The sequence below is a fragment of the Myxocyprinus asiaticus genome, chromosome 23, assembly GCF_019703515.2.
Source record: "Myxocyprinus asiaticus isolate MX2 ecotype Aquarium Trade chromosome 23, UBuf_Myxa_2, whole genome shotgun sequence".
NCBI classification, from domain to species: Eukaryota; Metazoa; Chordata; class Actinopteri; order Cypriniformes; family Catostomidae; genus Myxocyprinus; species Myxocyprinus asiaticus.
In genome coordinates this window covers 39,959,346-39,984,334 of record NC_059366.1, presented here as the reverse complement: position 1 = coordinate 39,984,334, position 24,989 = coordinate 39,959,346, and the positions used below count along the sequence as shown (strand labels likewise).

General features: G+C 39.4%; 2 protein-coding genes across 10 annotated transcripts in view; one reads left to right on the top strand and one right to left on the bottom strand.

Moving 5' to 3' along the window:
* The window catches only part of LOC127414417 (regulator of microtubule dynamics protein 2-like), a 44,762-nt gene extending 35,766 nt beyond the window's left edge, over positions 1–8,996 (top strand). The window contains exons 6-10 of one of the 9 annotated variants that reach the window (XR_007892792.1): positions 449–524; positions 2,115–2,215; positions 4,365–4,418; positions 4,809–4,879; positions 8,850–8,915. Coding sequence is in view for 6 of the 9 variants with exons in the window: in XM_051652428.1 (XP_051508388.1) it covers positions 449–524; positions 7,969–8,205 (313 nt within the window). In the remaining 3 variants the exon portion in view is untranslated. Of the gene's footprint in view, positions 1–448; positions 525–909; positions 2,216–4,364; positions 4,419–4,808; positions 4,880–7,968 lie in introns of those variants that run through there. The other 8 variants (XM_051652430.1, XM_051652429.1, XR_007892794.1 and 5 more) reach the window with 8 other exon arrangements.
* A 6,008-nt stretch (positions 8,997–15,004) lies between these two features.
* Positions 15,005–24,645, bottom strand: LOC127414411 (cytochrome P450 1B1-like). The gene is made up of 3 exons (XM_051652420.1): positions 24,509–24,645; positions 23,395–24,384; positions 15,005–20,718 (listed from the first exon to the last, which is right to left on the bottom strand). Exons 1-3 carry the CDS (start codon positions 24,601–24,603, stop codon positions 20,121–20,123), a joined length of 1,683 nt encoding a protein of 560 aa, XP_051508380.1. The 5' UTR covers positions 24,604–24,645; the 3' UTR covers positions 15,005–20,120.
* Positions 24,646–24,989: the final 344 nt, after the last annotated feature.

Sequence of the window (24,989 nt, the reverse complement as noted above, 5' to 3'; positions counted from 1 at the left end):
ACGCGTGAGGGCTAGACAGCAGCCACCAGTAAGACATTAAGAGTGTGGGGACTGAATGGGTCTTTGGTATTACCAATACTTTAGAAAGACCAGTGTCCTTACTTTTATATGACTTTATATAAAATTATATATATATATTTTAGTATCAACTTGATACCGAAGGACTGGTTTTTGAAAACTTTAGGGGCTTTTCTAAACATATCCGGGCTTAAGCCTCGGAAGCTCACCCCTAACGCCGCCCATGTATCTTATAACAGTGAAATTAACTTAATTAGCCTTAGAATTTACAAGCATGTCCAATGCACTTTTTATTTCATAAAACAAAAGGAAAGGTGTAAAATTGCTTAGTTTTTAAAATAATTGAAATTGTGCCTTGTCTTCAAACTATTGAGCTTATTCAAATATATAGAAAATAAATTATGTGATCTCTCTCTCTCTCACTCCATAGGTATGCTATACTTTGTGGACTCCTGTCAGAATACGAATCCATCCAGAATAAAATTAAAAATGGCTACCTTTTTAAGGTGAGTGTAAGAGAGTTTTTACACACTGGCTCCTCAAAACAATGGTGAACAATGCTCCTGGTCGCACTATACTGCTGCTTCACACTATACTCATGCTATACTGTTACTTTATACTCCACCTTCAAAGCTATACACATACTATACTGTTGCTTCTTACTATACTCACTACATACTCCTGCTTTACTCTGTACTCCTGCTCTATGCTAAACTCCTGCTTCCCACTATACTCCTGCTTCAAAGATACTCCTGGATATAATGCTTTGGCATGGGCACAAATCTATACTACATGTGGAGGAGACTTTCTAAAACCTCAGAAAAAAAAATTGAAATAAAGTAATGTGAGGTAATCTCGGCATGATTTCTTCCTTTCATCTGATTTTAATAGTTGGACATGTTGATGGGAGTGTAACGTCAGGTATCTGTGAGTAAGTGTTCATAATCGTATCTGAGAGGAGAGGAAATGGATTGAGGGTACCACACACACATGCTCATACACACACACACACATACACACACATATTTCATAAGATCTGATTGTCTCTGATATATGTTGCATTTTATCTTCATTGTCAGCTAGATTTCCAAACACATCACATCTGCAGAGGCTAGCAGTGAGAGAGAGAGAGAGAGAGAGAGAGAGAGAGAGAGAGAGAGAGAGAGAGGTGAATGATAGACGTGTGCGGTGGGTTTTTATGTGTTTGCGTAAGACACTTCAGAAGAAATATTTTAAAGGTCTGGAGAAGTCCTGTAAATTCATAAAAATGTCAAAAGTCATGGAAATTTCTATAGTGAATATGGGTAGTTGACATTAAATACTTCTGGAAAGTTAACAGGTTTTGCGGTATGATGTTAACACTTTATAATAACACATAACGCTTTAGTCAACTACATTAGTTAACATATTAACTAATTCTGGACAAAATACCTACATGCTTTATTAAAGGGATAGTTCACCCAAAATTCTCTCACCACTTACTCACCCTCATGCCATCCCAGGTGTATATGAGTTTATTTCTTCTTCAGAACACAAACAAAGATTTTTAGAAGAATATCTCAGCTCTGTAGGTCCATACATTGCAAGTGGATGATTATCAGCACTTTAAAGCTCCACAAAACAGAGACAATCGTAGTAAAAGAAATCCAATTCATGTCTTCTAAAGTGATACAATCGCTATTAATATTTAAGCTCTCCAATGCATATTCGTGAGAGGGCCGAGTTCACACAGCCACTCGCGTGACGTAATCATCTGTCACACCTCACGCCATTTAAAATGAATTAGTGAAGGCACAACAGTGATTAAAAATGGTGAAAAACTTAATACAAAAATGGTAACCTGTTTTACAGGACCATAAAATATCCACTTTCCCTTTTACATTAATTAATTTTAACCTGAAAACGATTGGCATTGATAACAAAAAAAAAAAAAAAGCTCATGAGCATGTTATGCAGTCATGAAAAACTCAAAGTCATTGGTAAAAAAGTGTGGGAACACTGCTGTGTTCTTATTAAATGAACAAGTCTACCTGCACTTTCAAAATGCAAGTTCTCATTCGCTGATCTTCAAACTCTTCATAATTGTGTGCGTGCAGGTGTCACAGTGTGTACATGGATTGAGAGGAAAATTGCTGCGACTCTGTTCGGAGAACCTCCCAGTGCCACAGTCCAGGATGCCCTACAGAACTTCTTCAAGGTGGGGGCGGCTTTGTCTCTGCATAATAAACTGAGATAAAAATATTTTAACCTAGAAAAAAATCACCCTCAATCATCTTTGCTATCGCTTCTTTAACTCTGACAATCTCAGCAATGAAAAAATCTAATCCAACTTCCAAATTTTCCTGCCATAGACAAGGCATAATTATACAGAGATCCACTTAATTAGTGCTGCAGAGGGATTTTTCTTGGGGTCCCAGTTTAAATAAGCCCTGTTCAGTTATAATTGACCTACAGTTACATTATGGAAGTTGCCTCAGATGTTCTTCTGTCCTTTAAACCTCGCCCATCACTTCTGTAAGTGGCCTGTGCTTAGCAACTCTGCTAAGATCTGTTCTGCTCTCTAAAAAACATTCTGGAGTGATATACAACAGCTAGACTGAGAGAATGGGAAATTTAGGGAAGTTGTGTCACTTTATCTTTAATTATCAGTATTATAATCAGTTATCATTAATAATTAGATCAAAAAACAAAAAACCTTCCACCAGCAGAACCGCACATTTAACCAAATAACATGACTCTTCACACACACAGTCACTGAATCATCCTGCTTCATGCAGAAACCAGCTCGATATAACTGATGTCACCGGAAAATTAGTGCTATCAGGCATAATAGAGCACAACAGCGACCCCCTCTTTTTTAACTGCTTTGGTTCTGGGAAAAAATTTCAAGCCTGCTCCAAGATGAATTACAACAGTACAACGTTTGATTAATAACAAAAATAAATAAATAAATCGAAAAGAATATTGAAAAAATTTAAAAAGAGGAAGGGACAAGATGTTTTTTGTGACAATGAGCCACTTATGCCATGAAGCTTTGCAAATACAACCGTACAATATAGAACTATTTAATATAAGTCATAGTTAGTACTGTGTAAAATACAAAACATTTGAAGTTTATTGTTTTCTGAAGTTTCAATTTTTCTCCCTAAAAAAAAGAAATGTGCACGATCCACCTCTTTTACGAACATGGAAGTGTTCCACGATGCATAACGGAAGCCTGTTTTCATTTTCCATCTCCAGTGGTTTCATTCACATTGGCGTACGTTTTTAGCAGATAATCTGATGATTGATACTTTACAATCGTAACCAGTGCCTCACCCGCCAAAGTTTAAGGAGTGGGTAGATGACATAAAGCAATGGCCCGAGGTTAGTTATGGTGATTTTATTTACTACTTCATGTTGATTGCTCACTTTGGTAGTTTTTACATTGCATTTTATGGAGACTGAAACCATAAAACATTCCAGTGGCAATTAGAATCATCATGGAGCCGCCCCAGTGGTTGCTCAAGGAAAATGTGGATACATGTGTAGTTCTTCACTGTAAATTATCAATAAAAATCTCTATGGAGAAAAATTATAAAAATTTACCTCCTGTTGCGCCAGTTTTACCAAGATGATAATTGGCAACATCAGCTGTATTTGGCTACTGCAGTGTTATCTTTCATGTGATTGTGTAAGTCTTGTAAATGTCGACGGTGTAATATATTGCCCTGATTATAGAGTGGAGGTTTTACGACCTACAATGATAATTGTTTAATACCTAATTTAACATGCAAAGAGCTGGGGAATGCGCTATAAACTTTTGGTTGAAAGCAGTGCATTCCTTATTTCTACTTTTTCATCTTCTTGTATGTTAATTAACTACACCTAAAATGCAAAAAAAATTGCAGCAATCTGCTCCTAATGCATGACACCTTTTTCATATTTTCTCCCTGAATGAAACTGAGAAATGTAGATCTTCACTAAAGTAAATGTAACATAAAATGTTCTGATTTTACTGTATATGAAAATTAATGGTGTAGTTTATTGATTTCAAGGTAAATAAGGTGAAAAAAATAAAAATACCACAACCCCCAAAAAACTGCACAACTTTAGAGTTTATAAATTAGTGAAGTTAGTGTTATTACATTTGTTTAAAAAAAATCCATGATTATGGTACAAAATTACATGGTTATTGTTTGGGGTGAAATTTGACCCCAAAGACCACAAGAATGCACCCGTAATGAAGGGTGCACAAGGGTTCATCCATTGATGATGATGCACAGATACAGTATATGACTGTGGATGTCTGATATGTGTTCTAATTGTGTCCATTTACTCTCTTTGTCCTTTGTTCGATTCTAAAGGCAGAAGAGATCAGTCCAAAGTACTCAAAATTCAACTATGTGTTTTTAGCCAAGGTAACAGCACTATTGTTTGGAATATTATTACATTGTTCTCTTAATAATGAATATTGATTACATATATATAATAAAGTGGCGGGTAGTATGTTGGCTCTGTTTCAAAACCTTGAGTTGCCTTGCTGTCTACTACCTTCAGCGGCAGCTGCCTTCTAAACCTGCATTCTTACTGAAATAAAACCAATTTGGAGCGTTCTAAATAGGCAGCAATGTATTGTATATGCCATAAAATTCTGACTATGTAGGAAATTCACCAGGTTTCGCAACAAAGCCATAAAAGATTGCCATAAAGAAACATTGAGGGCAAGAGAGCATTAGAGCATCTGGCAATGTTTTACTTTAATGGCATATAACACAATATATCACTTTTCTCTTGTCGATGTTACAAAGATTTGGGTCAGAGCATTCAAGCCAGACAGATGTGTGACGCTGCTTCTGCAATGAGTATTGTGACTAAAGAGGTGTCTTATTTTTTAGAAACCTTTGATGTAACAGTGGTGCTTGAAGTGGGCCGGTACAGAGAATTGCCAATTCTGAACTATTAATAGTACCGGGCATTGTTTTTTTTCTTCGTTGACTACATTTTGACTTTCAGCATTAAATTTGGTGTATATTTTAACTTAAAGGGAAAGTTCACCCAAAAATGAACTTTCTCTCATCATTTACTCACCCTCATGCCATCCTTGATGTGTATGACTTAATTTCTTCTGCAGAACACAAACAATGATATTTAGAAGAATATCTCTGCTCTGTAGGTCCATACAATGCAAGTGAATGGTGGGCAAATCTTTGAAGCAACAAAAAGGAGATAAAGACTGTATAAAAGGAATCCATAAGACTCCAGTGGTTTAATCCATGTCTTCTGAAGCATTCCAATTATTTTTGGGTGAAAACTGACCTAAATATAACTCCTTTTTCACTGTACATCTTGCCATTGCAGTCTCTAGGCATGATCATAATTTCAAGCTCAATTATACTTCCTAGTACTTCACGCATGCACAGAGTGCTAGATGCCGCTATAGGAAGTGTAATCGAGCTTAAAATCACAGTCACCAAGGAGACTGATGCCAAGCTGTACAGTGAAAAAGGAGTTACATTTCCATCTGTTCTCTCCCAAAATCAATTCGATCACTTCAGAAGACATTGATTTAACCACTAGAGTTTGATGGATTGTTTATACTGACTTGATCTGTGTTTTGGAGCTTAAAAGCCAACATTTACTTGCTTTGTATGGACCTACAGAGCGGAGATATTCTTCTAAAAATCTTTGTTTGTGTTCTGCTGAAGAAAGAAAGTTATACACATCTTAGATGGCATCCATCCATCCATCCATCCATCCATCCATCCATCCATTTTCCTCTGCTTATCCGGGTCTGGGTCGTGGTGGCAGCAGACTCTGCAAGACAGCCCATATGTCCTTTACCCCAGCCACATCCTCCAGCTCTTCCTGGGGGATCCCAAGGCGTTCTCAGACCAGCCGAGAGACATAATCTTTCCAGCATGTTCTGGGTCTGCCCCTGGGTCTCTTCCCAGCTGGACATGCCCAGAATGTCTCCCTAGGAAGGTGCCCAGGGGGCATCCTGACCATATCCCTGAACCACCTCAACTGGCACCTATCAATGCAGAGGAGCAGCATCTCTACTCCAAGCCTCTCCCGGATGTCTGAGCTTCGCACCCTATCTCTTAGGGTGAGCTCAGCCACCCTGCGAAGAAAACTCATTCCGGCCGCTTGTATCCACGACCTCGTTCTTTCGGTCACTACCCAAAGCTCATGACCATAGATGAGGGCAGGAACATAGATTGATTGGTACAACGACCGCAATACTGCTGCCACTTCACCGATCCGCCTATCAATCTCATGCTCCAGTTTACCCTCACTCATGAACAAGACCCCAAGATACTTAAACTCCTCCACTTTGGGAAGTAGCTCACTCCCAATCAGGAGGGGACAATCCACCATTTTCCAATAGAGAACCATGGCCTCAGATTTGGAAGTGCTCATCCCAACCGTTTCACACTCAGCCGCAAACAGCCCCAGTGCACGCTGGAGTTTGCAGCCTGACGATGCCATCAGAACAACATCGTCTGCAAAAAGCAGAGATGAAACCCTGAGGCCCCCAAACTGGACACACTCTGATCCTCGGCTGCGCCTTGAAATCGTGTCCATGAGTGTCACAAACAGGATAGGTAACAAGGGACAGCCTTGGCGGACCAACATCTACTGGGAACAAGCTTGACTTACTACCGAGAATGCGGACACAGCTCTCGCACCGGATATACAGAGACCTGATGGAACGCATTAGCGGCCCCGGGACCCCATACTCCCTTAGTACCCCTCACAAGACACCCCAGGATATATGGTCAAAAGCTTTCTTCAAGTCCACAAAACACATGTAAACTGGGTGAACAAACTCCCACTCCCCCTCTTGGATCCTCACCAAGGTAAAGAGCTGATCCACTGTTCCATGACCGTGAAAGAATCCACATTGCTCCTCCTCTAGCTGAGGTTCAATTATTGTTTGGAGTCTTCTTTCCAGCACCCTGGCATAGGCTTTCCCAGGTAGGCTGAGAACTGTGATCCCTTGATAATTGGAATACACCCTCTGGTCCCCCTTTTTAAAATTGGGAACCACCACCCCCGTTTGCCAATCCCCAGGCACTGTCCCCGATTTCCACATGATGCTAAAGAGGTGTGTCAGCCATGAAAGCCCACCACCATCCAGGGCCTTCAGCATCTCAGGGCGAATCTCGTCCACTCCCGGGGCCTTACCACTTCAGAGCTTTTTGACTGCCTCAGTGACTTCAGCCGGTGAAATGGCCCAAGATCCCCCTGAGTCCTCTGTCCCTGCCTCCTCCATAGGGGATGTGTCAACAATAAAGTCGATCATTGACCTTTGGCATAAGGTGCTCTGGTACCAGGTACACTTATGAACAACCTTATGTTCGAACATGGTGTTTGTTATGGCCAATCAATGACTAGCACAGAAGTCCAAAAACAAAACACAGCTCGGGTTTAGATTGGGCAGGCCATTCCTCCCAATCACTCCCCTCTAGGTTTCTCCATCGTTGCCAGTATGGGTGTTGAAGTTGCCCAGCAGAACTATAGAGCCCCCAGGCAGCACCCCTTCCAGGACATCACTCAGGGCCTCCAAAAAGGCCGTATTTTCCTAGCTGCGATTTAGTGCATAGGCACAAACCAGAGCTAGAGCCTCTCCCTCTGCAACACAAAGTCACATTAAGGCGACCCTCTCGTCTACCGGGCTAAACTAAAACCGGGGACTTATGAGGCTCGGCACCAATTGAAGGAACCCCAGATCATAACCATTATTTAAATCCAAACGGCAACTTTTTTTTTGGCCAGGCAGTGTATATAGTATCTAGTTGGTATCGCTCAACCTCCCGCACCAACTACGGCTCCTTCCCCACCAGTGAGGTCACATTCCACTTACCAAAATCCAGTTTCCGTAGCCAAGGTACAGTCTCTATAGGATTACGCCTTTGTCCACCACCCATTGGGCATTACACCCATCCCCTATTTTCCTCCTTGCAGGTGGTGAGCCCACAAGGAGGTGACCTCATGTTATACTTTAAGGCTGAGCCACCAGGTGCTCACCTACGAGCTCCTCTCCCAGGCCTGTCTCCAGGAGAGTGCCCCGGTCTCCCTAATCCAGGCGAGGTGACTCCACTTCCATTTAGTGACCTCATCATAGGTGGTAAGGTTGGATTGCTCTTTGTCTGGCCCCTCGCCTGGGACCAGTTTGCCAATGGAGGCCCTACCAGGAGCTAATGCTCCAGACAACCTAGCTCCCAGGGTCACTGGGGCACTCAAACCCCTCCACCACGGTAAGGTGGCGATCCATGGACTGGTCTTAGATGGCATGAGGGTGAGTAAATGATGAGAGAATTTTCATTTTTGGGTGAACTAACCCTTTAATTTGGCTAAGAACTGCCCATTTAAATATGATGGGCCATCTGACAGATGGTATTACAGGTATGTGAACTTAAGGGGTGGACAATAGAGTATGCATCAACAGTGATAGTTTTTCCAATGTGCAAACCGTCTGCCACAAACAAAATTATTGAATTGTTTTAAAATATTTTATGACATGAACAGACCACAGCTTCACTCGGCAAGCAAACAGGGGGGTCTAAACAATTTGTTTTCTTTTTTTTATAGAGTTAATGCGATTAATTTTATGTGCTGAAATTCAATTTGAACGCATACAATTTCTCTTTAAGGAATACAAATAAAATGTAAATGTGGTAGATTACACAACTTATATATACATTATATAAATTATACATTATTGTTTATTATTTTGGAGCATCCATTTTTTTCCCACTTCAAGCACTGTATTTTTCACTATACTTTATGCTTTATATTTCTTGTAATTTCTTCCCAGTAACTGAATTGTTTTGTGTTCACTCTAGAGGATGAGGAAGCACAGAATGAATTGGGCTCTCTTCTTTCATCACTTTAATTCAGCACAAGGGAACAAAAGCTGTCTTCCTTTTTGTTCCATGTCCCCTTACGGACTCAACTGTGACTGGACGGTAGCTCTTTATCCACAAAGCAACACATGAACTACAAATGTTGGGCAACATGCAATGTAGATGTGTGGAAATAGCTATTTATTTGCATTTTTAGTGCTCATATTAAAAGGGAGTCCATCAGCAGTATTTTATTTAAACGACAGGCAAAAGTTTCAGCTTGTTTTTAGTTTACACATCAAATACTGTATGTGTTTTGCAGGACGGTCTCAGGACGGCTTAATTCCTTTTGATCTTTTCTGTTTTCTTCTCTCAGAACATTTTAGAGGTAACCAATGGCTAAAATTCACCTATTGGCTACGCCATCCCTTCCATTGGCTACTGTTACAATTCTTTCATTCATACCTTTAATAACACCTAATCTCTTCAAATGCCCACAAAACTCAAGGGATGATGTCATTTTTTAGGTTTTGTAAAGAAGGCTAAGACTCAGGTGGCTAAAATCACTGTAGCTGGTGGCATATTTAGGTGAAGTCCCTGGATTCCTTTGACTGCTGTCAACTGCCGTCATCTCCTAAAAGACAATGCTGATATGAGACTTTGTGCTAATCTAAAGTTCTCTTATTTATTTTAGAAATGTTCATATCATGGTCTTCCCAGTGCATATGCACTTTTTAACAGTTGTAAAAGTCTTTGATTTGGGATGCCCAAATAGCTCCATCTGGATTTAATAATTTTATTAGGTTTTAATAGGTTTTGTATTTGTAATATAATGTGATTGCACTTGCTCTATAAAAATTGTATATTTTAGATTGTTTATGATTTGTACATTACTTTGAAATTCATCATTGCCGCTCAGTATAATATACAATAAGGTGAATTCAGACTGTGTTATGCTGTGATTTATTGAAATTAATTATTCATGTTTTTTCCTTCCATGTAAAAGATGTAGTGTGTTATATCTGCTCCACTAGATACCAAATAGCATTGCAAAAATGATGACTGTTTACAAGCAGGTTGCCCAAACCACTGTCTGCCATTGGTGGAATAGATAGTCCCTAAATGTATGCCATTCATCCAGCCAATGTTGCTGTGTCAGGCTGGTTGGGATGCTCAAACAAAGCAATGTTTTAAAAGTGTCAAGCATTTACACTTTTCATGGGAATCAACCTACCAATGATTTACCTGTAGTTTTCTCTGTGTATTAAATTAGAATGGAAGTATGTTAACACCTAAATAATCACACACTTCACCTATAAGGACTTAAATGTAGGTCAGAGTGTGCAGGTAGTTTTCAAATGTTTTTATGCCTGTACACTCTTGTCCAGGCGAATGCCAGGAAGAGAGAGAGAAAGAAAAAAGATGTGCTGATTTCAGGTGTCGAGCAGAGAGTGATATTACAGGGTACTCGCACTGAGTCAACACCCATCAGTTGTAAAAGGAAATAACCTTTTCATGTCTGGACATCTACCTCTCGTTACATCAGTTCACCATCGTACATCCAAGCATGAGTGGATGCTTTCATTGCATTCTTTAAGGCAGGAGTTTTCATCTTTATAGACCCATGGACCCCTCTAGCTTATTTTATTAGCTACTTGTAGAGACCAAAGTGAAGTATGGAACAAAGATTCCCTGGACGAGCGGTCAGTTATACAGCCATGCTGTGGACAACGGTCACTATTTGTAATCATTCAAAGGAATATTCCAGGTTCAATACAAGTTAATCTCAGATGACAACATCTGTGGGTTAACATTGATTACCACAAAAAATTATTTTGATTTGTCCCTCATTTTCATAAAAAAAGCAAAATAGTTTACAGTAAGGCAGAAATGTGATGCTAATATTATTATAAAAAATGCTTTCACATACATTTTTCTTTTACAGCTGTATAATTTGATCTGTAAAGTTGTTTGAATATTAGTTTTTATGACCGTTTTAGGTTTTATGGCATTATGTTGTCATAGCAAAGTTGTAAAATTGCATATAACTTTACACAGAAAATGTTAGTAAGCCATTTTATCTCAATAAAATCAGGTTAACACGCATATTATTTACGTCTTGTAGTTATACTTTTGAAATTGGTAGTATTTTAACATTTCCGGATTGGCAACTTGGTTTAGGGTTTTTTCAAAATTCCTTAATCGAGACCAAACTTTCTAACATTAACTCCTCCAAGAGCTTTCAAACTACATTAAACCTGGCTGGTACAAATCTTCAGATTGTTCTCGAATTGTGTGCTTACAAACTTATGGGTTTCGTAATGCGGACTATCAAAAATCAGAAAATCCCAGAGACTTAACATTGAAGGAGTGTTCAAACAAGTCAGTGGAATGCTTGCTAATTCAAACTCCATCTGAGCACAATGAGGTTAGAGAGGCAACGAGATGCTGCCTCCATCTGAAACTTTATCTGCTGGTGTCGCTGTTGGACTGAGTTCAGACTCTTTGATCTCATATTTTGCCATTTGTTTTGTTTTATTTTTGTACTGTTAATTGTTTTATCCTAACTTTTTTAGGATAAAGGCTTTGCCTTTGCCTCCTTGTTGAAAATGCCTCTGCAACAGCTTTACCATTGATCCTACAATGGTGAAGAGTGTTTTCTTTTCTGTAGCAGGGCCTGGGCTGCTGTTGGCATATCAGTAATCAGCTGGCTTTATCTGGACTTGTCACGCACTCATAGCTTGGATGCTGGCTACAAACCTCAACCTGATCATACAGGATGTACTGCGAAAGCAAGATAAAGCACTTTGCAAGGAAGGATCTATTCTTGACACTTTCCTTCTGTTTCATTATTGCTGAATTGAGTTACTCCATGCACATATGATGTGGGCAATGGGTAAAATTGGAATGGCTGTTTTTTTTCTCTTTTTGCCTAGAGCTGGCGCCACACTAGCAGACTAGATTTGATTTTTGCCTGGGGTGTGCAGACTGTTTTGGTGAGATCTCGCTCTTTCAGTCAGAGGTATGACATACTTACAGATTAAGAATGGTGGAGGGGTGACAAACCTACCGACTAACCGCAACTCTGTCTCTCTGATTCCCTGCATGTGGAGCTCGCTGAAATAACTGTTGGTGCCAGAAATAACACTTGGTAACAGAATAACTATGGATTACAATCACCGTTTGTGATGATATGCAGCTGAGTGCGATCACAGATTCAAACATTCAGATCACCACGACGTCTTGTCAGTTCTTCAGTAAAAGAAGCTCATTGGTCACTTGAAGAGAACACAAGAGGCCAGCTTGGCAACAGAAATTTTTTTTCAAGCAAGCCTGATATACTTTTTCAGTTTTTGAAGCCATTAACTCAGCAGGGAGTCCCGATGGTCAAGTGTTAACGACCTCCCACTGACAGATGCTAATGCACGCTTCGTCTCCCTCCGCCTGATCAGCGATAAATAATGGCAGCAGTGAGCCGCATTTGACTTGTTTGGTCCCACTTTATATTAGATGTCTTTAACAACTATGTACTGATATTAAAATACATACAATGCAATGTCATTATTGCGTAACTACAGTTGAAGTCAGAAGTTTACATACACCTTAGCCAAATACATTTATACTTAGTTTTTCACAATTCCTGACATTTAATCAAAGAAAACATTCCCTGTCTTAGGTCAGTTAGGATCACTACTTTATTTTAAGAATGTGAAATGTCAGAATAATAGTAAAGAGAATGAATTATTTCAGCGGGTCAGAAGTTTACAAACACTTTGTTGGTGTTTGGTAGCATTGCCTTTAAATTGTTTAACTTGGGTCAAACTTTTTGGGTAGTCTTCCACAAGTTGCTGGAATTTTGGCCATTTCCTTCTGGCAGAACTGGTGTAACCGAGCCAGGTTTGTAGGCCTCCTTGCTCACGCATGCTTTTTCAGTTCTGCCCAAAAATTTTCTATCGAATTGAGGTCAGGGCTTTGTGATGGAGTGGTGGTGGTGGTGTAGTGGACTAAAGCAATGAACTGGTAAGCAAAAGGTTGTTGGTTCAATCCCCACAGCCACCACCATTGTGTCCTTGAGCAAGGCACTTAACTCCAGGTTGCTCCAGGGGGATTGTCCCTGTAATAAGGGCACTGTAAGTTGCTTTGGATAAAAGCATCTGCCAAATGCATAAATGTAAATGTGATGGCCACTCCAGTACTTTTATCAAAGTACTGACATTTTGCCACAACTTTGGAGGTATGCTTGGGGTCATTGTCCATTTGCGACCAAGCTTTAACTTCCTGGCTGATGTCTTGAGATGTTGCTGCAATATATCCACATAATTTTCCTTCCTCATTTATTTTGTGAAGTGCACCAGTCCCTCCTGCAGCAAAGCACCACCATGATGCTGCCACCCCAATGCTTCACGGTTGGGATGGTGTTCTTCGGCTTGCAAGCCTCACCCTCCAAACATAACGATGGGCATTATGGCCAAACAGTTCAATTTTTATTTCATCAGACCAGAGGACATTTCTCCAAAAAGTAAGATCTTTGTCCGCATGTTCAATTGCAAACTGTAATCTGGCTGGAGCAGTGGCTTCTGAGCAGTCTTTCAGGTTATGTTGATATAAGACTCGTTTTACTGTGGATATAGATACTTGTATACCTGTTTCCTCCAGCATCTTCACAAGGTCCTTTACTGTTGTGGGATTTATTTGCACTTTTCGCATCAAACTACATTCATCTCTAGGAGAACGAATGAGTCTACTTCCTGAGCGTTATGATGGCTGGGTGGTCCCATGGTGTTTATACTTGCGTATTTCAGGTGTTTGGAAATTGCTCCCAAGGATGAACCAGACTTATGGAGGTCCACAGTTTTTTTTATGAGGTTGATTTCTTTTGATTTTCCCATGATGTCAAGCAAAGAGGCACTGAGTTTGAAGGTAGGCCTTAAAATACATCCACAGGTACACCTCCAATTGACTCCAATTAGCCAATTGGCCTATCAGAAGCTAATTGGCTAATTGCCTAAAGGCTTGACAAAATTTTCCGCTGCTGCTACTGAGGTTGAGGTACAGATAGGTTTAGATGTAGTGTTAGGGTTTGAGGTAAGTGTTGGGGTATGGTTAGGTTAAGGGGTAAGGTTAACAGTGTAACTACAGATGTAATTAAATGCAGGTAATTTAAGTGTAAGTTCAATACTCTAACAACAATTATGTATGTACATTAGCATTGTACTTCTTAATTACATAGTAAGCATTCGATACAATGTACTACTTAAGTACATACAGTAGTAGTTAAAGACACCTAACATAATGTGGGTCCGTTTGTTTTTATACAGTAAACAGACATGTTTTGCACACTCACATTGTGTCTAGATCTTGAGCAAGAAAGAAATCAATGCCAAAACCAAATAGGTTAAAAGTGAATACAATATTATACTTTTAAATGTAAAGTGTGTAATTTCTGTGCCACTAGCATCACCAAATTGAAATGCAAAAATAGTGTGTTTTCAAACAGATATCCTGCACACTTATCTGCCACTGGTCAAAAAACAGATCGCCCTGCCCCAAACTCGCACCATTGGTTGATCAAAGTTGCTATGTAGGGCTAGGTTTGGATTCTCAAACAGTGCAGTCTTCATCAAGCTTCAAATGGCTTACTTCCAGCTTTCTCTGCGTATTTAAGCCTTTAAAGTAGGGAAGGAGTTTTTTTTTTTTTTTTTTTACTGATAAACAAAGAATAGCTTTATTAGCCATAAGATGTAAACTGTATGCAGTTTAGAATTCACACAGCAGCCAAATGTCAAAGCTTATATGAAGTAGAAAAATATAATTTTATGTTTGTATAACAACATGGGATCTAAATATCATCTATTCAGTTACAAACATATATCAATCGTTTTGCACATATAATGTTGATCTAAAAATAGATCAAACATCTATAAACATCTAATGTGATTACAGTTCAAAAATATATTACAACAGATCAAACATCACAATTACAGCAGCAGTTTGTAGAAGGAAGCAAAAACATATATATATATATATATATGTTAGTTAACAAACCCTGTAATTCCCCTTCATGAATCCCTTAGAAGGGACCCAAGGGATGCAAAATGTATTTCCTGTCTGCTCAGGTGATTTCATGTGCCATATTATACACTACTGGTCAAAAGTTTTGAAACACTTACTCATTCTTTATTATAATTGTTTTTCACATTTTAGAATAATAGTAATAAAAATTACATAAATGGAACTATGGGAATTATGTTGTGACTAAAAATCCTAAATATATCAAAACTGTGTTATATTTTAGCATCTTCAAAGTAGTCACCCTTTGCCTATAATTTGCAGACATGTACTCTTGACATTTTCTCAACCAACTTCTTGAGGTATCACCCTGGGATGCTTTTTAAACAGTATTGAAGGAGTTCTCATCTATGTTGGACACTTATTGGCTGCTTTTCTTTATTATTTGGTCCAAGTCATCCATTTCAAAAACTTTCTATTTTTAATTAAAGTTTAGTTTTATAATTAAATAAATTAATATGGTGGCACAATTATATTTTTGTCTACAAAACTAATTTCAAACATTTAAGCATACGCCTTCAGATCAAAAGATTTTTGAGATCATGAGAAACATTTCAGTCAAGTGTTTCAAAACTTTTGACCGGTAGTGTATGAAATATCACATTCAACTCAAAAAATAGAAATATGCCCACAATAGTTTCACCATCCAAAGAATTCTTGTGACTTGCACCACTCAGGCTGCAAAATTATCTAGACAATGTTTGATTGGGAGGGAGATTAAGGGAACACAATGGAAGTGGACTGTGTAAAACCCACCTTTGTTATTTGTTAATTATAGATTAATGCTAAGAAGTCTATAATAACAATGCACAGACCTCAGTAAAGGTGAATTGAGAATCAGGAAACACTTTTAAGGAGCATAATAATTAAAGAGGAACAATGTGTAAAGTGTTGCAAGATTATAATGTACAAATTTCTCATTTGATGAGCATCATATAGTGATGTTATCAATGCAGCACAGGGCTAGTTCGAACTAAAGTACCCTCAAAAACAGCTAAAGAAAAATAAACTTGTGTTGCAGTCATTTAAAAGTAATAACAGAGTGGTGACATAGCTGTCACTGTATCTGTACATTCCAAAAAGAACTATGTTTGTCAAAGTAAAATTAAAATCGACACAATTTACTGTTTTTAATGCACATATTTGGTCTTAATTACTGTAGAGACACGCAGGCAGGTTTAACCTGAGGTCCTACATTATCAAGCACTACATAAGCACTACATAATATTGCAGTCTCTTGAACGTGGCTATCCACTGTGTGGCGCTAAAAGCGAGTACATTTTTAAAAGTTTTTTTAAGGTTATGCTCTATTGAGTTTTAAATAAAAAAAAATTAAAAATGCAATTTCTGAGGCAAACATGTATAGTGCACAAGTCATGCACTATCGTCAAAGTGTTTTGATGTCATTGTCATGGTCGGTGAGTCCGTGGGGTTGTTCCTCCTGTGTTTACATTTCTTCTCATGTGTGTCAGGTGTCGCTCGGCTCATGGAATCAGCTTCCTCATGGGATGCTGGTTGTTTCCATGGTGACACTGTTTATTCCACTTTCTGCAAGCAAGCAGCACCTGATTGTGATTTGCTTTCTGCCTATATTTGCTCCGCTCTGTTTTGTGTTCTTTGCTAGATTGTTGTTGTGTGTTGAGTTAAAGCCCAAACATAAGTACGTGAATGCAGAAGCACCTTGCTACGCAAGCATGATTTCACATGTTGTTGTGTTGTGAAATGTGTCAACGCTCAATTCATAACCCAACACAAGTACATGCTGCATTCTCAGCATTGCCGCAAGGGACCCTAGAGTGGATTTTCTTCTTTCAATCAACAACTGTCATGGCGGACTCGGGCAGCAATTTGAGTTGAATCTTTTCTAAAAAAATATATATGACATTTGTCCACAGTCCATTCAAGCGATCTTGTTTTTGCTCCGTGTCTCTCCCCACTTCTCAACTATCGACTCATCTACCACATCTGGGCTGCATCCAAATACGTAGGCAGCTGACTTGCTGCCTAATCAGTATGGCTTAACTGACAGCTGTTTTGAATTAATGGAACGCTTAAGGAACTGGTCTCCAAACAGTTTGAAAAGCACCTTATTTTCATCCTGCCTCCGAAGGCAACATTTTCCTGGTTTCGGACATGGATCTATAAAATACTGGTTTTGGACACAGCACCGGTTTCATGGTCACGCCTAAAAAATTATTTTTATTATCTATTGCCCTCTTGTGGTCTGAGGTTTGTAACTGCCAGAGCAATGCCAGAGCGCATGTAATGTATGTACAACGGGACCACACGTTGGCCATGTGTTGTCCAAGTGCTCGTGTCTGCATTTGCGTACTTGCGTGAAGTTTCGGCCTTTACTCACCTCGCTCTCTCTGCCCTAGTCGGTCTTGTTTCATGTTTTCCGAACTGGTTGCCAGTCCCTGCCTGTGCGCCTAAAATGTGCTTACCTTCCTGTCAGGTGCACTGATACAGTTGAAGTCAGAAGTTTACATACACTTAGGTTGAAGTCATTAAAACTCATTTTTTAACAAATCCACAGATTTCATGTTAGCAAACTATAGTTCTGGCAAGTCGTTTAGGACATCTACTTTGTGCATGACACTAGTAATTTTTCCAACAATTGTTTACAGACAGATTGTTTCACTTTTAATGGACTATATCACAATTCCAGTGTGTCAGAAGTTTACATACACTAAGTTAACTGTGCCTTTAAGCAGCTTGTACAATTCCAGAAAATGATGTCAAGCCAATTAGCTTCTGATAGGCTAATTGGAGTCAATAGGAAGGTGTACCTGTGGATGTATTTTAAGGCCTACCTTCAAACTCAAAAGTAAAAAAAAATCAGCAAGACCTCAGAAAAAAAATTGTGGACCTCCACAAGTCTGGTTCATCCTTGGGAGCAATTTCTAAACACCTAAAGGTACCACATTCATCTGTACAAACAACAGTACCCAAGTATAAACACCATGGGACTACGCAGCCATCATACCACTCAGGAAGGAGATACATTCGGTCTCCTAGAGATGAATGTAGTTTGGTTTAAAAAGTGCAAATCAATCCCAGAACAACAGCAAAAAACCTTGTGAAGATGCTGGAGGAAACCGGTATACAAGTATCTATATCCACAGTAAAACGAGTCCTATATTGAAATAACCTGAAAAGCTGGTCAGCAAGGATTAAGCCATTGCTCCAAAACCGCCATAAAAAAAAAACAGACTAGAGTTTGCTAGTGCACATGGGGACAACGATCTTGGAGAAATGTCCTCTGGTCTGATGAAACAAAAATTGAACTGTTTGGCCATAATGTCCATCGTTATGTTTGGAGGAAAAAGGGTGAGGCTTGCAAGCTGAAGATCACCATCCCAACCATGAAGCATGGGGGTGGCAGCATCATGTTGTGGGGGTGCTTTGCTGCAGGAGGGACTGTGCACTTCACAAAATAGTGAAGCAACATCTCAGGACATCAGCCAGGAAGTTAAAGCTCGGTCGCAAATGGGTCTTCCAAATGGACAATGACCCCAAGCATACCTCCAAAGTTGTGGCAAAATGGCTTAAGGACAACAAAGTCAAGGTATTGGAGTGGCCATCACAAAGCCCTGACCTCAATTCGATAGGAAATTTGTGTGCAGAACTGAAAAAGCATTTGTGAGCAAGGAGGAATTCAAACATGATTCAGTTACACCAGTTCTGTCTGGAGGAATGGGCCAGAATTCCAGCAACTTATTGTGAGAAGCTTGTGGAAGGCTACCCAAAATATTTGACCCAAGTTAAACAATTTAAAGGCAATGATACCAAATACTAACAAAGTGTATGTAAATGACTGACCCACTGGGAATGTGATGAAAGAAATAAAAGCTGAAAAATATTATTCTCTCTGCTGTTACTCTGACATTTCACATTCTTAAAGTAGTGATCCTAACTGACCTAAGACTGGGAATGTTTTCTAACATTAAATGTCAGGAATTTTGAAAAACTGAGTTTAAATATGTTTGGCTAAGGTGTATGTAAACTTCTGACTTCAACTGTATCTGATTCTTCTCCTCGCCCTACATCGACTCTGCTCTCCACACTACCATGATGCACACAAGCCTACGAACACACTCTCCATCGCCCTGCTGCAGTCGGTGCCGGGTTTCCCCAGCTCTGCTGAGTTTACTAAATACAGTCTTGTTTGCCTCCACACTTGGATCTCTGGTCTCACAGTCATAAGATAGCATTGTGTGAGGAACAGGGTGAAAAGTAAATGCTTAATAAATGATCATCTGCCATTTAACTCATGATTTGTGTGAAAGTGAATAAAAGTCATTGTTGTTGCAGCGCCTCTAGTGGACATTTCACCAGTAAAATGCTGCGATACGTACAATGAGCCATGTAAAAATTATTTTGCAAAAATGTAGGTATAGTAACGTGATTCTGTGAAACCAGTGCATGCCATTCCAAATACAAAACAGTTTGTCTTTGTAACCTTTTACAAAAATGTAAAAACTTGCAACATCTCTACTTTCTGGTTGACATCATGAATCCTCTTAATTTTCAACCCTTCCTCTCCAAACACCTGGCTTTATTCTGATATGCCACACTTCTCACAATATAGTAAATTCTTGATGGATCAAGTCCCGCCATAGATTTTTTTTTCATGATTAATATCCTTTTTCGCTCAGAAATATGCCAAATTACGGAAGCAAAATGGGTTGCAAACAAAATTTCACATTGACTTTAACCATGCAATTTTTGTAAGCACTACCTTCAATTCTAATTCTTTTGGCCTCACTGCAAAACACATCTCTTATCTGAATAATGCTAAGTTTCTAAATGTCTCAATAATCTTGTAAATCAAACATGGATGCTATTAATTTTTTTTAATAGAATAAACTACCATATAATGTCAGTGAGAACTGACTGGACTCGTTGTATAGGTTCTGCTTTGCTACTCTTGTTGAATATACAGTAAATCAGTGCATCATGTAATGACATTTTGATGAACAAATGCTTTTCTGTAGCTCATTCTGGTAAAGAATTTTTTGTTTGTTTGTTTTTTGTTTGTTTTTTTGTTTTTTGCCTGAGCATGATGTCTATAAATATCTTGATATTTATTCACACATGCTGGTATTCAGCTGTGCTTTGACATTTTCTTCAGTGTTTGTTTTCTTAGCCACCTTCATTTGGCACGGTTTTAGTCTTTTAACTGTGTGCTTTGATTTCACTTCAAACTTGAGGTCTTTGTCTCTTTTGTGTAGGAGTTTGAGATTCTCCTGCCAAGTTCTCCAGAAGTTCTGCATTGTCACGGAGCGTGACAGCCATTTTGAATGCTTTTGGCTTAAGTGTAAGCCCATACATATAGTCCATACTGGGAGTCCTATCTACTGTGAAATTACACTGATGGACTAGTAACGAGGTAGAGAGGAAGAGCTGGATTTTAGACAAGTCCTCTCCAATGCACCTGCGCTTCCCTACAGAGAAAATCAGCACATTGGTGGTTACGTCCTTGTTGAGAGCTCCATCCTCGTCCAGGAAGCGCTGTGGATTGAATTCCTCTGGCTGATCCCATTTGGTCGGGTCATGGTTCAAAGACCATTGGTTGACGAAAATGACTGTGTCTTTGGGGATGGGATAGCCATTGATGGACGTATCTGTGGTCGTGCTGTGGGGAATTGTTACGGGGATGAACGAGGTGAATCGCATGACCTCGTAGATGAAGGCCATGATGTACGGAAGATGGGGCTGGTCTGCAATGGTTGGAAGGCGACTGCGATCCACCACTCGGTCGACATCCTCTTGCAGACGTTTCTGAACTTCTGGATACCTACAATGTAAGTGAAAAACATTTGAACACACCATAATATTGACAGCTGCAACCAAACATTGAAAATGAGATTGTTGCAAATTAGAATAACAGAAGAAATAATCAACATTATGTGTGGTAGATGATTTAAATGCAATGCAAGTTATTACTTGCTATATCACTCCTATTTATAAATAAAAAGGTAGCCTAAATGAAGCAGCCATTGTGCTCTTTATCTTTCATACAGTGGCCTACATGTTTAAAAGTGTTAGTGGGTCAAATTTCATTTTGTTTTGCTATAACCTGCCCTTCTTATTCACTGCCAAGATCTGCACGGGAAAGTTACATAACCCACAAGCACAGCTCCACTGGTTCCTACTTCAAAAGAGTTCTGTGTTGTTGAGATCTCTCTGTCTCTAGTGCACATTCTGTTAGTTGTATCCTGTTCCTCGCATTGCTGTCATCATTTACTCGTCATTATGTCATCCAAACCCATATTGTTTTCTTTCTTCCATGGAACATAAAATGAGATACAGTACATTGCAGAGTGTTCACGCTGCTCTTTTCCATGCAATGAAAGTGCATGGTGATTTTACTGGCAATTTAAAAAAAGGACGATATAAGCAGGCCCTGACCTTTTTTTATTATTATTATTTGCCATTTTTCTGTGCTAAATCTGTTGGAAAATCTGTGGATTTCTGCAGAATGGATTTGAACATTGTGAAATGTGTTAAACTGAGTTGAGAGTACTACAGTCTTAATGACTTATAAAAGTGGCCAGGATTCGAACTAGCGAACTAGCAAACTCCAGGGGTGGTAGCCAGCGTCTCTTACCACTGAGCTACCCAGCTCAGTGGTAAAAGACGCTGGCTACCACCCCTGGAGTTTGCTAGTTTGCTAGTTTGAATCCCAGGGCATGCTGAGTGACTCCAGCCAGGTCTCCTAAGCAACCAAATTGGCCTGGTTGCTAGGGAGGGTAGAGTCACATGTGGTAACCTCCTCGTGGTCGCTATAATGTGGTTCGTTCTCGGTGGGGCGCGTGGTGAGTTGAGTGTGGGTGCCGCGATAGATGGCGTGAAGCCTCCACATGTGCTACGTCTCCGTGGCAACGCGCTCAACAAGACACGTGATAAGATGCATGGGTTGACGGTCTCAGACGTGGAGGCAACAGGGATTCGTCCTCCGCCACCCGGATTGAGGCGAATCACTACGCGACCATTAAAAGCACATTGGGAATTGGGCATTCCAAACTGGGAGAAAAATAATAAAATAATAAAAAAAATAAAGACTTCTAAAAGCATTATCAAATTAGGTTAAATATTTAATAAACAAATACGTAAGGGGCAGGGGATGATCATGATTTTATGGATGATGGGTGTTGCAGAAATTAATGCACAAACATTCTACATGAGCCTGTGTATAAGTCAAATAAAAGGAACATAAAAGCTGTGTGTGATGAGCAGACTGAAATGTTTGTCATTATTCACTGAATATCTTCCCCTTCACTGTCAAATTTTCACTTGCGTTCAAATCAAAACTTGATCGTCAGGAAAGTTGTGAGAAACAATGTGTGACAAGACTGACATCAAGAGAGCCATGGAGGAGGGGATATTTTCAGCAAACAATGACTTAAATATTTTTATGTTTACCTAACAAAACTATATGACTTCACTGTTAAAAATAAGAGGTGCAAAAAGGGTTTTTTGCAGCGATGCCATAGAACAACCATTTCTGTCTCCTCAAAGAAACTTTCAGTGAAGTTCTTAAAGGAATATCCAGTGTTTAATACAAGTTAAGCTCAAACGACAACATTTGTGACAATGTTTATTACCACAAAAATGTATTTCCTCCTTGGGAAAAAAAAAAAAAGCTACAGTGAGTCACTTACAATGGAAGTGAATTAAGCCAGTTTGAAGAGGGTTTAAAGACAGAAATGTGAAACTTATTTAATTTATTTAAAGCACTTACATGTTTTTTTCTCTCTGAAAACTTGTATTATTTGAGCTATAAAGTTGATTAAATCATCATTTGTGCAGGATTACAGGGTTTATAATGTTACGTCATAGCAACAAAGTTGTACAATTGGATATAACTTTACACAGAGAAGATAAGCGATTTTGTCTCACTAAAATCATGTCAACACTCATGCTGTTATGTTTTGTGGCTATACCTTTGAAACACTTTCTGATTGGCCCCATTCACTTCCATTGTAAGTGCCTCACTGTCAACCAAGATTTTTGCAAAAAGCCTAAATCAGATTTGTGGTAATCAACATTATGCCACAAATGCTGTCTGTTGATCTTAACTAAACCAGAATTTTCCTTTAAAAGCTCTCTCTCTCTCTCTCTCTCTCTCTATAGATATATATATATTATTTTTTTTTTACTTTTTTTTACTTTTTTATAGTCTAAAACCTACAACTACAAAGAAACTTTTGTGCAATAATATTCCATGTTAAAGGTTCTCATGGAACCATAGGCTACATGCCAATAAAGCCAATTTTTGCCAATGTTTTTTTTATAGTGAAGATTTTGAGTATTTCATTGTGCTTTTTGGAGTTTGGCAGTCTTACAATGTAAACATTGCAGTAATTAGTTCATGTTATTTTCCCACGGAAGAAAGAAATGTTAATGAATAAATGCTGACAGCGTTTTGAAATATGTGGCTGATATTTTGTTTATGACACCAAGCATTTACCTGATCAGTAACAGAATTATCCACTGCAGAGCTGTCGATAGAGTGTCTTGACTAGCCCCAAAAATGTCTCCCATGGTCGGTGGCACAAACTCTTTATCCAGGAAGACCCCCGGGCCCCCGGACAAACCTTTATCCAGAGCAAAGATGAATGCGTCGGTCATATCACGGATGACGCTCAACGAAATTGTCTTGCGGTGCTCATCCACTTTGGAATGAATGAACTCATTAAACTCCTTGTTGAACTCTTTAAACTGCTCAAAGAGAGTTTTGATCGGATTTGGGAAGTACTGCAGCCAGGGCATCACATCCACGATGCTTCCAGCTCCAACTGTCTTCGTGAACTGATCATTTCTCCCCACCACCTGCTTAAACTCTGCATCATCATACGAGTATCGGTTTCCGAAGCACACGGCGCTCATGATGTTCGCCACCGACACCACCAGATAACTGTGCGGCTCGAAGTATTTCTCCTCGCGAGTTTTGTTCAGAAACAGATGAATCAGCTCTCCGATCTCACTCACGATGTGCTTCTCAAACGTCTGCTTGGTGTGGATGTTGGCCGTGGAGAAGGTTCTCACGGTGCTGTGAGCGACCTTGCGATGTACTTTCCACCACTGGCTGTAGTTTCCGAACGCCATACTTTTCCCCCCGGACACGAATCGGAACGACGCGAAATCGGGTCTGCCGGCAAAATCGACGGCTTTTTTGATCAACGCCTCTTTGATCGCTTCCCCGTTCAGAACCACCACAGTTCGACTGCCCAGTTTGATCTGAAACACGTCGCCGTATTTCTGAGCCATCTGGGTGAAGTAAAAGTGAGGCGAATTGCCGAGCTGAGCGGCGTTACCGATTAACGGCCACGGAAACGGACCCGGTAACTGCCGCTGACAAGATCGCCACCAGAAGAGCATGAGCATTAAACATGCCAGCAGCGATAATAAAGCACTCTGACTAAAAACACCCAGAAGTGCCAGTAAATCCATCATGGACCTGCAAGGACAGCCACCATCAATATATTTAGAAGACAAAAAAATAATAATAAAAATAAATAAATTAATTAATTAATAAATGCAGATTCAGCATGAGCTAATAAAAAGTTACATTAAAAAAATACCTGTCGTTTATCCGTGTCAGAATGAATGATTCGAGACTTTCAGTTGAAAAGTTTTCAGCATAGGCGGCGTGTCTGAGTGATTCATATGAAATCATGAGTTTGAAGTGTTGAACTAGCCGGTGCAGAGTGAAGTGAATATATACAAGAATTTATCCACGATTAAATGACATCAGGAGTCTCCTCCTTTACATACACACACACACACACACACACACACACACACACACACACACACTCTCCTCTCTCTCTCTCGCTCTGAAATGTGAAAGGTAAATTAATTATAGCTTCTACAGGTGCATCTCAATAAATTAGAATGTCGTGGAAAAGTTCATTTATTTCAGTAATTCAACTCAAATTGTGAAACTCGTGTATTAAATAAATTCAATGCACACAGACTGAAGTAGTTTAAGTCTTTGGTTCTTTTAATTGTGATGATTTTGGCTCACATTTAACAAAAACCCACCAATTCACTATCTCAACA